The sequence below is a fragment of the Bactrocera oleae genome, chromosome 4, assembly GCF_042242935.1.
Source record: "Bactrocera oleae isolate idBacOlea1 chromosome 4, idBacOlea1, whole genome shotgun sequence".
In the NCBI taxonomy this organism is placed as follows: Eukaryota; Metazoa; Arthropoda; class Insecta; order Diptera; family Tephritidae; genus Bactrocera; species Bactrocera oleae.
In genome coordinates, this window is record NC_091538.1 from 40,422,923 (window position 1) to 40,435,705 (window position 12,783).

Consider the following 12,783-nt stretch of genomic DNA (forward strand, 5'->3'; position numbering starts at 1 on the left):
ACTCCGACCGCATTGTTTTCACTTTTGACTTCTCCAGGCGCGATTTTTTGGGTTTCGACTCATTTCTCAATTATGTCCTCACGACCACTTTGAAAACGTTTAAACCACTCGTGAATCCGGCTACGGAATAGACAATCATCGCCATAAACTTGTCTCATCATTTAATGAGTTTTGGTAAAAGTTTTACCAAGTTTAAAACAAAACTTAATGTTGGCTCTTTGTTCGATGCTCATTTTCCGATCGACACTACAAATGTATTGTCACATGTAGCGTGATATCTCAGCTGTTATACAAGTCAGCTGTTATATAAATTTTATACGACAAAACTGAAGAATACACAATTGAAGGATAACAATTTCAGACAGATGGCGCCACTAGAAGCCGCGTTGTTTAAAAAGTCCTGGAACTTTTGAATTGTACCTTGTATCATTCAATGAATTAGAATCACCTGGCCTATTGTGTCAAAAAAGTAATGCATCAAGTAGTAGTAAATCATCGCACGATTTGTATCCTTCTCCCCCAAAAAAACAAAAAAAAAATTGAACCATGTAAAGAAAATATTATAACTCCGGCATTATCAAGTATGTTAGATCGAACAAAAACCTCAAACCGTAGCGCAACATTCATTGTAGCTGCAACAACTGCATCTACGAAGAAAGACTTGTCAAAAGTTAGTGTCAGTAAAGATACTGTCCGCCGTACACGGCAAAAACATCGAGAGAGCGCTTGTACTAGATGTTCAAAAGTCATTTAAACCAAATGCATGTCCCACTGTGCATTGGGATTCAAAATTAATGAAAACGTCAAACTCTTGTGAAACTGAAGATCGGTTAGCAATAATAGTTACAGGAGAAGGAATATCAAAAGTTTTGGCTATTCCTGTTATTGATGGATCATCAGGCATTAGTCAGGCTACGGCTATTTATAAGGAAGAAATGGAACTTCAATGTTGAAATCAAATGTGCATATGTACCCCAGTATATACATGTCGTATATGTATATATTTTATTAAATATACAAATCTTAATAAACGTAAAAAAAGTAAAGGCATGTAGGTGAGATTTGACCAAAAGAAAATGGCAAAAACTAGAATAGAAGGGGGAGGTATTCTCATCTATTGATGGAGGAAATGCACCTGTTTGCTTAATTTCTAGTGACTTTAATGAGTGTCAACTGAGCAAATATTCAAAGGGTAAGTGCGAAAATATAAAAAAGGGAATAACAAAGAAAAAAACGAAATTCCAAAACATCAGTTGTAATAAAATCTTGTTCTTGTGCAGGTGTACAATTTTAAATCGTTTTTAATTACATATTATATTTCATGATGAAAGCGCGAGCCCGTAAGTGCGCAAGTGTAATTTTGATGCGAATTATGTCGCAAATAATAGACTTAAGGAAGGAGCTTTCCCGAAGCATAAATTATTTTATGAAAATACAGGTAGTTGCAGTAGCTTTTCGTCGAACAGAGTCCTTCTGCCTATTAAACGCCATTATTCATATAGAAATCAGATAGGGGGAGAAGATTTCTCTAAATGCCGACGCAAAGCAGAATGCCCGTAAACAAAATGAACCCATGAATGCGCTCAGGTAGGTGAATAGGATTTGAAACAAAAAGGATTTGAATTAGAGAATAGGTCATTTATTGCATCCAAAAATGCTACTGAGGATGCAATAAATTTTGCCAGGATGATTGTCAGTACAATCAATACATATACTGAAGAGAAAAAACATTTTGCGTTTAATATTAATTATATGTTAACGAAGGCATATACCTTTCTCTATTTCGCTGGAGCCCAATTAAATATGTTATGGCAGGGGTTGATCCTAGGGTTATAGGTAATTTAAAAACTCTTGTTGGGTAAATGTCCAATTACGAACGGATCTGTGTAATAATAATCGGCGAAATTGCAATTAAAACAAGAAAAAACGTTAACTTCGGTTGCGCCGAAGCTATAATACCCTTCACAACAACAATACCCTTACAAGAACTTGATTCCGAACGTTCAATTTGTATGGCAGCTATATGATATAGTGATCTGATCTGACCAATTTCTGTGGAGAATAATTTGTTGCCTTAAGCAATAACTCGTGCCTAATTTCGTGAAGATACCTCGTCAAATAAAAAAATGTTCCATGCAAGCACTTTACTCCGATCGTTCAGTTAATATGGCAGCTATATGCTATAGTCATCCGATCCATACAATTTCTTCGGAGATTAGATTAATGCTTGAAATAATAATACATGCCAAATTTCGTAAAGATACCACGTCAAATGAAAGAGTTTTCCATACAAGCACTTCATTCCGATTGTTCAGTTTGTATGGCAGCTATATGCTATAGTGGTCCGATATCGGCCGTTCCGACAAATGAGCAGCTTCTTGGGGAGAAAAAGAAGCGTTCAAAATTTCAGATCGATATCTCAAAAACTGAGGGACTAGTTCGTGTATATACAGACGGACAGACGGACAGACGGACGGACAGACGGACGGACGGACAGACAGACGGACATGGCTAAATCAACTCAGCTCGTCACGGTGATCATTTATATATATACTTTATATGGTCTCCGACGTTTCCTTCTGGGTGTTACAAACTTCGTGGCAAAATAATATACCCTGTTCAGGGTATAAAGATCTCGTTTATAACAAAAGTAAGGATGTCATCGATGGTTTCGTTGACAAGGGAGACGGCAATAGGGAATTAAATATTGCCGACAAATGCTGCTTTTTCATGGCGAAAGCTATAGCATCTAATTGGAAATACGTAATTTCGTATTATGTGGCAAAACATTGAAGTCTTGGAAATGATAGGACTCAATGTAAAAGCGATCATTTGTGATCAAGGTCCGGTGAATGTCCGATTATATAATAATTTAAAAGTTACAATATCCGAACCATATGTTATAATCAATGGCAAAAAAGTTCATTGCCTATATGACTATTGCCATTTGATTAAGTCAGTTAGGAATAATTTATTGAAGCACGACTTAAAAACTATCGATGGCATAGCTAGCTTCAAGGTTATAAGGAAGCTGTATGCAATCGATAGTGTAAGTCATCATTTTAAAATATGTCCGAAGTTGACATCCTCCCACATATATCCCAATAACTTCGAGAAAATGAGCGTTTCTAGAGTTACACAGGTGCTCAGCAATTCAGTAGCAGCTGGTATCGACATGGCATTCAGGCAGGGATTATTGTGGACGGATGCATATATATTGAAATGCGCCAAAGCAACACAAATGTTGGTAAAACGCATGAACGACTTGTTTGATGAGCTTGATTGTAAGGTGTAGGTAAGACTATTGATGACATAGCTAGCCGACAAGATTTTGCTCATAAATATGAAATGATGATGAAAGTAAATTTTGCATTTTTGGCATAAAAGGTCGACAAAATCTTGTTGCCATACAAACTGAACAATCGGAAGCAAGTCCTTGTATGAGAAACTTTTTTTTTTTATTTGACGTAATGTCTTCACGAAATTTGGGATGAGTTATTTTCTAAGGTAACACTGTAATTCCCGAAGAAATTGTTTTGATCGGATGACTATAGCATATAGCTGCCATACAAACTGAACGATATATCAAGTGCTATATGTATGTAAGTAAGTATGGAAAACTCTTTCATTTGACGAGGTATTTTGGCGAAATTCGGCAAGAATATAATCTCCGAAAAAATTGTTTAGATCGGATTGCTTTGTCATACACTTATCATATAAACTGAACGATCAGGGTCAAGTGCCTGCATGGAAAAAAAATTTATTTTTTATTGCCGATTCACGAAATTAGATCTGAATCAAGTTATTGTAAGGAACCTTTGTATCTGTGAAGGGTATTATAGCTTCGGTGCAACCGAAATTAACGTTTTTTCATGTTTTAAATTGTTTACGAGGCGCTGGACAGAAGAATACGTTCCTCCAATAGTTTGCCCAATTTTTCTGAAACTTTCACCATCTTTCCACAACTTAATGATAATTTTTCTTTCCGACAGACTAATTTTCATTCCTTTGATTTCCATTTTTTTAAATATTATTAAAACGCGTTACGAGCTCTTTAAACGACTTATTGTATTAAAACACAGTAGAATCTACGCAAAAAGAACCAATTCATGAGAAGTAACGGTATTTCCAATTCAAGCTAACTGAACGCAGAGTTAATGGTGCCTATGTTAACTTGTTCTTACACTAAAATCCCGTTATCACAAAAACTAAAATAGGAATAACATTCTTGTTATTGCATTTTGAACTTAAAAATATAAAGAAGAAATACATGTAAAAAATTTGAACTGAATTACCTAGTATTTGCATTGTGTTTTAACTTTACTTAAAAATGTGTCGGATGAACGCAGACTTTATTGACTATGTGTAGCATATGTAAGTATACAATTTTTTGATTTGACCACCAGTTAGTGTTCACTTCGTTTACACAAAACAGCCAAAAATAGAAATACATATGTATATAAATACGTAAATTGCCACGGTCTGTTAGTATGTACATATTCATAATTACAACAAGAACAAATTCATTCATACATACATATATCTACGCATTCATTCACAAAAATTAGCAGAAACGCAAATTCAAATAACACCAACAACAAATTCATTCATAAGAACGCGCGTATTCTACAAGTTGCCCAAAAGTTGCTTCTTCATGGTAATACTAAAAATCAGAAGTTGAAGAATTTTCTGATGTTCACTTCAGAAGAGAAAAATGGCAACTTGAATCATTGTCGATTTAATATAACCACACATGGTTTTAAATTATAAAATGTATGTAAAATTCCCATTCATATGGAATCCTTTATTACTTCTATGAGTTCTAATTACACTCCATAGTGATATTGTATGTTTACTTAACATCATAATTGAATTGATTTTCTGTTTAGTCCATTTTAATTAAATTCAATGCCATGAAAATGCAGTAAAATTTAAAATCGTAGTACTTCAAAATACCATAAGTCAATTTTCAATGACAAGGCACTGCAAAAAGGCAAACGAGACAAAATAGTCGTAAAATTGTCGATTTTGTCAACTCCGCGACGATTCGCACTATTTGGTGTCAATATGAGTGCGAGCTCATATGTGTGTCGTTATTTGGTTTTTTTTCAATAACACAATGTCCGCGCGAACTTGCCGTTATTTCGTTGGCTTAGACGGCTTTTACATTGGGAGTCTTTTGACCCTCATTTTTTTTTCAAATTCTCTTTTGGTGTCGCTCTGTGCATTCACACGGGTAAAGAAAGTCCAGCAACTCGAGTCTAGTTTTTCTGCATTCCTTTTCACAAAATTTTCGTAAAGATTTGTGCGGTTCGACTGCGCAACACTTAGAGCGTGTTGCATTTCATTTGTATGCTGAGATGTTGGTCACACATTTTGCTGACAATGAATTACCATGAATATGGTAGAACAATATGCATAATACCTACCCGCTTAACAGTTTCAAAGAAATACTTAAGACGGGGATTCCCTAATACACCAGTATGTATTGAATATCCGCTACTAATAGTTTCAAGGCCAAATTTATAACAGGAATTTCCTAATCTTTAAGTATTAAAAATTCATAATTTCTTTACTCCATAATCTATATCTTAATTGTCTTCTTATTTACAATTTTTCAAAATATTTCTATTATTCTATGCATACTGTTCAATAAAAGGCAGAGCTAAACTTAAAACACGTCCGTTTATTGCGGCGATCCAAAGGAGAAGAAGGAACTTATAAGAATAGTACAATAGTTAAAGCGAATAATTGAAGTACGGAATGATAAGAAATAGAGAAATACTTTGCACAGGGTGCATCGTGTGATATAAAATAAAAATGGAAAATAAATCTTAAACATCCTGCCCGGTCGAAGCTACTGCTTCGAAATCGTCGGGTTGTAAGAGTAAGCACAGTTTCTGCACTGCTCGGGTGCACACTCCATAAGAGGTAACCAATGTTGCGTTGCGTACCAGGCCATCCCTGCCCGGATGAACCTCTGTTATGCGACCCAGTCGCCAATGTGTTGGGGGAAGATTTTCATGTCTGACTAGGACAATGTCTCCAACATGAATATTTTCGGTACGCCTCCGCCACTTACTTCGTGTTTGCAGGGTTGCCAAATACTCTTCACTCCACCGATGCCAGAACTGTTGATGTATTCGTCGTAACCACTGCCAGTGCTTTAGTTGGTTAACAGGTATTTCCGCTACGGTAGGTTCTGGCACTGCGATAAGAGGAGCGCCAATGGGAAAGTCTCCAGGTGTTAGCGCATATTTGTCTTCAGGATCATCCGTCAGCGGTATAAGTGGACGCGAATTCAAACAGGCCTCAATTCGTGCCGCCAGCGTCTGTAATTGCGAATGCCACATCGCCTGGTTACCTATTACCCGTACCAGATGTCGTTTCGCGGACTTCACAGCAGCCTCCCACAATCCACCTTGATAGGGAGCACTAGGTGTTATAAAGTGCCAACTCGTCCCAATGTTGGCAAGATATTGCTGATTCTGTTCATTGTGTCAAGCAGCTAGATCTTCCCTCATTACCCGATTGGCTCCTACAAAAGTTGTAGCGTTATCACTGTATAAGTCGCGACACAGGCCGCGTCGACTAACGAAACGCGTGAAAGCGTCGATAAACGCCATTGATGACAAGTTATCCACTAACTCGATGTGCACAGCTTTGGTAGCCATACATACGAAAACTGATAGATAAGTTTTCACTCTACTGCGAGATCTTTTAGTGCCAATGCGCAGTGAAAAAGGACCGCAATAGTCGACACCTGACACCAGAAATGGCCGAGATACGCAGACCCGATGTCGTGGTAATGAGGCCATCTGTTGGGTAATGGTAACTCCACGGTGTCGTCTGCAAATCACACATTTATGTATTGAACTGCGTACAACTTGCCTTGCATTAAGGATCCAGTAGCGGTAGCATAGAGTATGTAGCATTAGCTGTGTACCGCCGTGAAGGGTGTCGATATGAGTTTGGTGTACCAGCCTAACTAAATCGCTAACCTTTGGAAGTATAGTTGGATGACGATGTTCTTCGAGCAATGATGACCCATTAATGCGACCGCCTACCCGTATGATACCATGATCATCCAAGTAGGGGTTAAATGGTAGTAGTGGGCTAGAGCTTGATAAATTTGTGCCTTCACGTAAGCAATGTAAGTCTTGCGGAAACGCGGACGTTTGATCAATACGAATGAGCAATTCAAGCGCGGTATCCATCTCTGGAGTTGTCACACGATGTTGGCGAAGACGGCGAAGCTTTGGTAACCAGCGAAGTATTATAGCTGTAGCTCTGATTAGTCGTTTGATCGAACTAAACCGCTGTGTTAATGGAATATGTTGTCCATCGAAACGTCGGGTGGTGAGCTGCAACCGAATTGAAAATGCGAAGGTTAAAACTCTGGCCCTCTCTTCAATCCGCACCTTTACAACTTCGTCTGCTTGTAACTCCGGTACCTGGTTACACGGAGTTGCCTTCTGACGTAACCAATCTGGACCCGTCCACCATAAATGGTGGCTCAGCAACTCTGATGGAGTCACACCACGGCTCGCGCAATCTGCTGGATTCTGTTCCGAAGGTACATAATGCCAACAATCTAGAGCGGTCAATTCTTGTATTTGCTGAACCCGGTTGGCAACATATGGTTTTAATAACATTGGCTGTTTGCGTAGCCAGCACAATACAATACTAGAGTCCGTCAGTAAGTGTACAGAGGCATCTACCAAACTAAGAGCTCTGCGAACATTATCAATCGTCTTAGCTAATAGGAGAGCTCCACATAGTTCGAGTCGAGGGATGGTGGCGCCTTTCAGCGGCGCAACCTTAGTACGTGCGGTGAGCAATGATACCTTAACATTGCCATCACTGTCGATTGTGTGTGCGTAAACGACCGCAGCGTAGGCCTCCTGACTGGCATCACAAAAACCATAGAGCGTACTGCGACGAGTTGCATTCATCCCAAGCCAACGAGGAACCCGAACCTTGGCGAGAGTACATAAATCATCCCGAAATTTAGACCAGATATTGCACAGATCTTTCGGTAGTGGGGTATCCCAAGATATACCCGCAGACCAAAGAGTCTGTATAAAAACTTTGCCCGATATAATGACTGGTGCCAGAAATCCAGTGGGGTCATACAGTTGGGCTACGTCACTGAGAACTCGTCGCTTCGTTGGCAATTCATCATAGTGTTTCAGTGATACATTAAACAACAACTCATCACTTACCGGGTCCCAACGCAATCCTAACACCGTAGCTATAGGGACGTCAATATTGCATTCATGTATAGAAGATGATTCGCCAATTTTCGCTAGAACGGCGGCTCTATTTGAGTTCCACTTCCGTAACCTAAAACAACCAGCCGTCAAAATCATGGATACATTTTGGGCTAAGGTAACCGTTTCATTAACGTCAGTACAGCTCGTAAGGAAGTCGTCTACGTAAAATGAAGAGAGAATGGCAGTGCGCGCCGACTCAGCTTGCTTATGGTCGCTCACCACTCTATAATTATCGATAACACATTGATGCAGCGCTCGCACTGCATTGTAAGGGCTACATGCCATGCCATAAGTCACCGTCGTAAGCTGATATATTTTAATATCCTCGTTCGGGGATTCGCGCCATAAGATACGCTGGAGATCTCGATCCTCTGGTGCTACTAAAACCTGGCGAAACATCTTCTCCACATCGGCTGTGAGAGCAATTGCGTACCTTCGGAAACGGTAAAGGATATCGTTCAACGAATTCTGAATGGTTGGACCCACACGTTGTATATCATTAAGAGAAACACCATTTGACGTTGGTGATGAAGCATTAAAAACGACACGAAACTTGTCTAGTACGGCATGATGCGGAATGTGATATATACGACGGGAATCACTGTATGTACCTAAGGCTTCCATGTGCCCTAGGTCGATATACTCCTTCATGAAAGCAATATATTTGTTACGTAATAGTGCATCGGAGGCCAGTCGACGCTCCAAACGATAGAATTGTCTTAAGGCACTGCCATAAGAGTCGCCTAGGGGTGATGCGTTAGCTTGCATTAGTAAGCGCACCATGTAACGCCCTTCTGATGTTCGTGAGTGAGTCATTGAGAATATTCGCTCGCATTCATCATCAATAATCTCGTCAGCATAAGACCCTTCGTCGAGCTTCCGAAAGCTGCTTACAATCTCGTCCAAACGAGACTCTTCCAAAATTTGAGCGCTATATGAGCGCAAACCTGACTTATTTACTGAAGATGTTGATGCAGGCCCAAAAATAACCCAACCCAAACTCGTACGTTGTGCATGTGGTTCGTTAGGACCACCCTTGATAGTATCTCCCTTCAAAATGAGACCCCAAACGTCAGCTCCTAGCAGAAGATCAATATTTCCTGGAGTACCAAAATGCGGGTCTGCCATTTGCAGACCAGCCAAGTGTTTATACTGATTTCCAAAGATTTGTGCTGTTGGAAGCACCGAGGTAATAGATTTAATGACCAAGGCATGGATTGCCACTGAGAATTGCAAGTCCGTTGACTTGAGTGTTATTGCCACGACGCCCTTGGTGCGTGTACAGGATAATGCACCAATACCCTCGACCGCTACATCATAGCTACTTCTATGGAGATTCAAAGCATTAGCAAAGCGTTCTGTAATAAAACTTACTTGTGATCCAGGATCACATAAAATCCTCGCCAGTCGCTCCTCCGAGTTGTCTCCAGAAACATACGCACACGCTGTATCCAGAAGTACGATCTGGTCACCCCGAGCATGGCATCCGATTACAGAGTCGTGGTGTCATAACGTGGTTTGAGCCGGTACTAACGGTTGACAGGGCTGCGATTTAGTACTGGTAGTAGTTACCACTCTCCTCGTGGCGGAAAGCGAAGCAGAGTGCTGTGATTCTCGACAAAAAATGGTATTGTGCCTGCGGCCACATTGGCGACATCCTCCAACTGGACAACTCCGTTGGAGAGCAGTGCATGCACCATTCGCGCCTTGTTGTAGGAGGGAGCTTTGATACGACGATAGGTACAGTTAATGCATCCCACTCTTGAACTGGCAAATTCATAACAGCTAATGAACGCAGAGAATCGCTTACAACATCCACAATATTCAGCAATGATTGCGCTGACTCCTCTGACGCCGACGGAAGGTTTAGGAAACGCGCAACGTGAATTTCTGCCAACTGCTTGGGGTTATCATACCGTTTTTTCAAAGCTGCCCACAGTTCTTCGTAACCTCCAGAATAAACACCACCAACCAACGGCACTGATGAGCAAGGAACAGCTTGACGCAACTTACCAAGTTTGTATGCAGTGGGTAATTCCCGGTTGTGTACTAAAGTCTCGAACGCGTCCTTAAATGCCAACCAATTATGTAACTCACCATCAAATGATGGAATATGTAACGGCTCCAACTTTAACTCGACCGACGAGTCTATATTGCCCTCCCTGGGATTGTGTGACTCGTCACCTTTCGTCGAACGTAAGCGTATAAGACTGGAACATAGGTCGTTGTACACTTCTTCGGTGACGTCCCACCATGCTGAATGTACTTCCAACTCCTCGTCTTTCGCAAAACTGAGGAGTGCCTCGTGATTTACGAGCATGCGGTCGTAATGTGATCTCGCCGAATTCAAAAGTTGCTCAGCCTTGGATGCATCTAATTCACCTGCGTGCGCCTTGCGCACCTGATCCAACGTGCGAGAAATTGCAGATGCATGAAATTGGCGAAGATTTATTTCTGCCATTTCCAATTTATGTACATGTAAAGTGCGGTTATGCTTTACAGTGGTACTGCAGAAACTGAACTTTATCCACAAATATCGCCTTAATCCTTTACGATAGCGTCGAGACAATTTACTTATGAGAATCACCAATTAAAACTCTCAAAGTTAGCAATGTTCTTAGTCCTCACAGGAGGCACCAAAAATTATGTTCAATAAAAGGCAGAGCTAAACTTAAAACACGTCCGTTTATTGCGGCGATCCAAAGGAGAAGAAGGAACTTACAAGAATAGTACAATAGTTAAAGCGAATAATTGAAGTACGGAATGATAAGAAATAGAGAAACACTTTGCACAGGGTGCATCGTGTGATATAAAATAAAAATAGAAAATAAATCTTAAACACATACATATTTGCATATTACATACATACCAAAAATAGATAACAGAATTCAAATTTGTGAACGAATTCATTTGAAACCGAGCGCTCTAGCAACTGTTCAAAGAATTTGAAAGTGAAAAGGAATGCTGAAAAGGGTAGCAGCGAGCTATTACGAACAAGAACACAAACCATGCCACCCGAACACGAGTGGCACGGTCCCTTCGTCTTTCCTCGTCGTGCCCTCACCCACAATAAACCGGATTGGGTTACAAAAGAGTTTGTGTGTAAAAGCGATTTTACCACCATGCACAGAGGCGTGTCAAATGAGGATTCATAATATATTAATATGTTGCTTAATTTGTATTGAAAAATACTAATGCATTTATGAATTATTTTCGTAATATAATAATAATATACGTAAAAATATAAATTCATACTTATAATCGTTTTTAAAATAAATTCGATTAATAAAAACTATCTGAAATAATTATGTGGCAGTGCGCCCCAATCCCTCCTTGCCAGCGATCGTTCAACTCGCAAAAAGCAAAAAGTGTAGACAAAAGTCATTGTTTGTGCGGGGCAAGAAGAAGCAAGTGTCAGCGTACGTGTATTTAAGAATGTATGTGTGATTATCACATTTGTGTAGGGAATATTCAATAAACCTAAACATATGAACACATTTTCCTGAAATATTTTAATTATCCCAAGAAGTCAAATATGCTTTTATTGTGATTGAATTAAGATATGCTTAGATTCCCATTAATACAATAAAAAATTAAATAAAATTTAAGTTTTATGAGTTTTAAGATTCGAACGTATAGGCTCTTATTCGGATTGTGCTCAACCCCTTCACGCTTACGATCTCAGCCACCTCAAAAGTGGAAACGCGGCCGCTTAGTTATTGCTTTATTGATATCCTTTGCTCAATAAGCAATTAGCTGTATGCCACCTTATGACCAAAAATGGTTTAAATCCAACTAAAACTGTTCAAGTACTAGATACTGAATATGTGGACCCCAGTGTCTATAGTTGACTTTTTACCGAAAATATCGGTCAATGTGTAAGATATATAATTGAAACTCATATAATAAAATAAATAAATGAAACTCTCGATAATAGTATGTTTTGTGTCAAAAATGGGTTGAAACGTATCAATACTTCCTTAATATAAAATTTTGTAAACAAATGAAGTAATTTCCCGAGCTTTGATCCTTGCAAGTTGCAAGAATATAAAATGTTCGGTTACACCCGAACTTAGAACTTCCTTACTTGTTTACTTTATTTTACAGCCGAAATGCCAAAAGCAAAATTAATTTAGAGGAAGTGTGTTGCTCGCTGCAGCAAGGATGGACGAACGTTTAGTTTTCAAAATGAGCAAACGGATCTGAAACGGTGAGTAAATCAAAAAATAAAGAAGTTAAAAAAACTTTGTTAAATATCTGATATGGGGTTATATCCCAAAAAGTATTTAAAAGAGCTCTTAATAAAAGTATCGATGTATCGAAATTTCATTCTTAAATTATTGTGAAGTAACGACTTAACATTGAATATTTATGATAGTTATAAAATAGTTAACTAAGTTTAATATCGAAACAGCTTTATTAAATTTTTATACTCTCGCAACCTGTTGCTACAGAGAATAATAGTTTTGTTCACCTAACGGTTGTTTGTATCACCTAAAATTAATCG

General features: G+C 39.1%; 1 protein-coding gene across 1 annotated transcript; it reads right to left on the minus strand.

The window, feature by feature from the left end:
- Positions 1-5,834: 5,834 nt before the first annotated feature.
- On the minus strand, positions 5,835-10,737 carry LOC138857055 (uncharacterized). Its single transcript, XM_070108469.1, has 4 exons — positions 9,836-10,737; positions 7,422-9,603; positions 7,002-7,364; positions 5,835-6,488 (listed from the first exon to the last, which is right to left on the minus strand). Exons 1-4 carry the CDS (start codon positions 10,735-10,737, stop codon positions 5,835-5,837), a joined length of 4,101 nt encoding a protein of 1,366 aa, XP_069964570.1.
- Between the last annotated feature and the right edge of the window lie 2,046 nt (positions 10,738-12,783).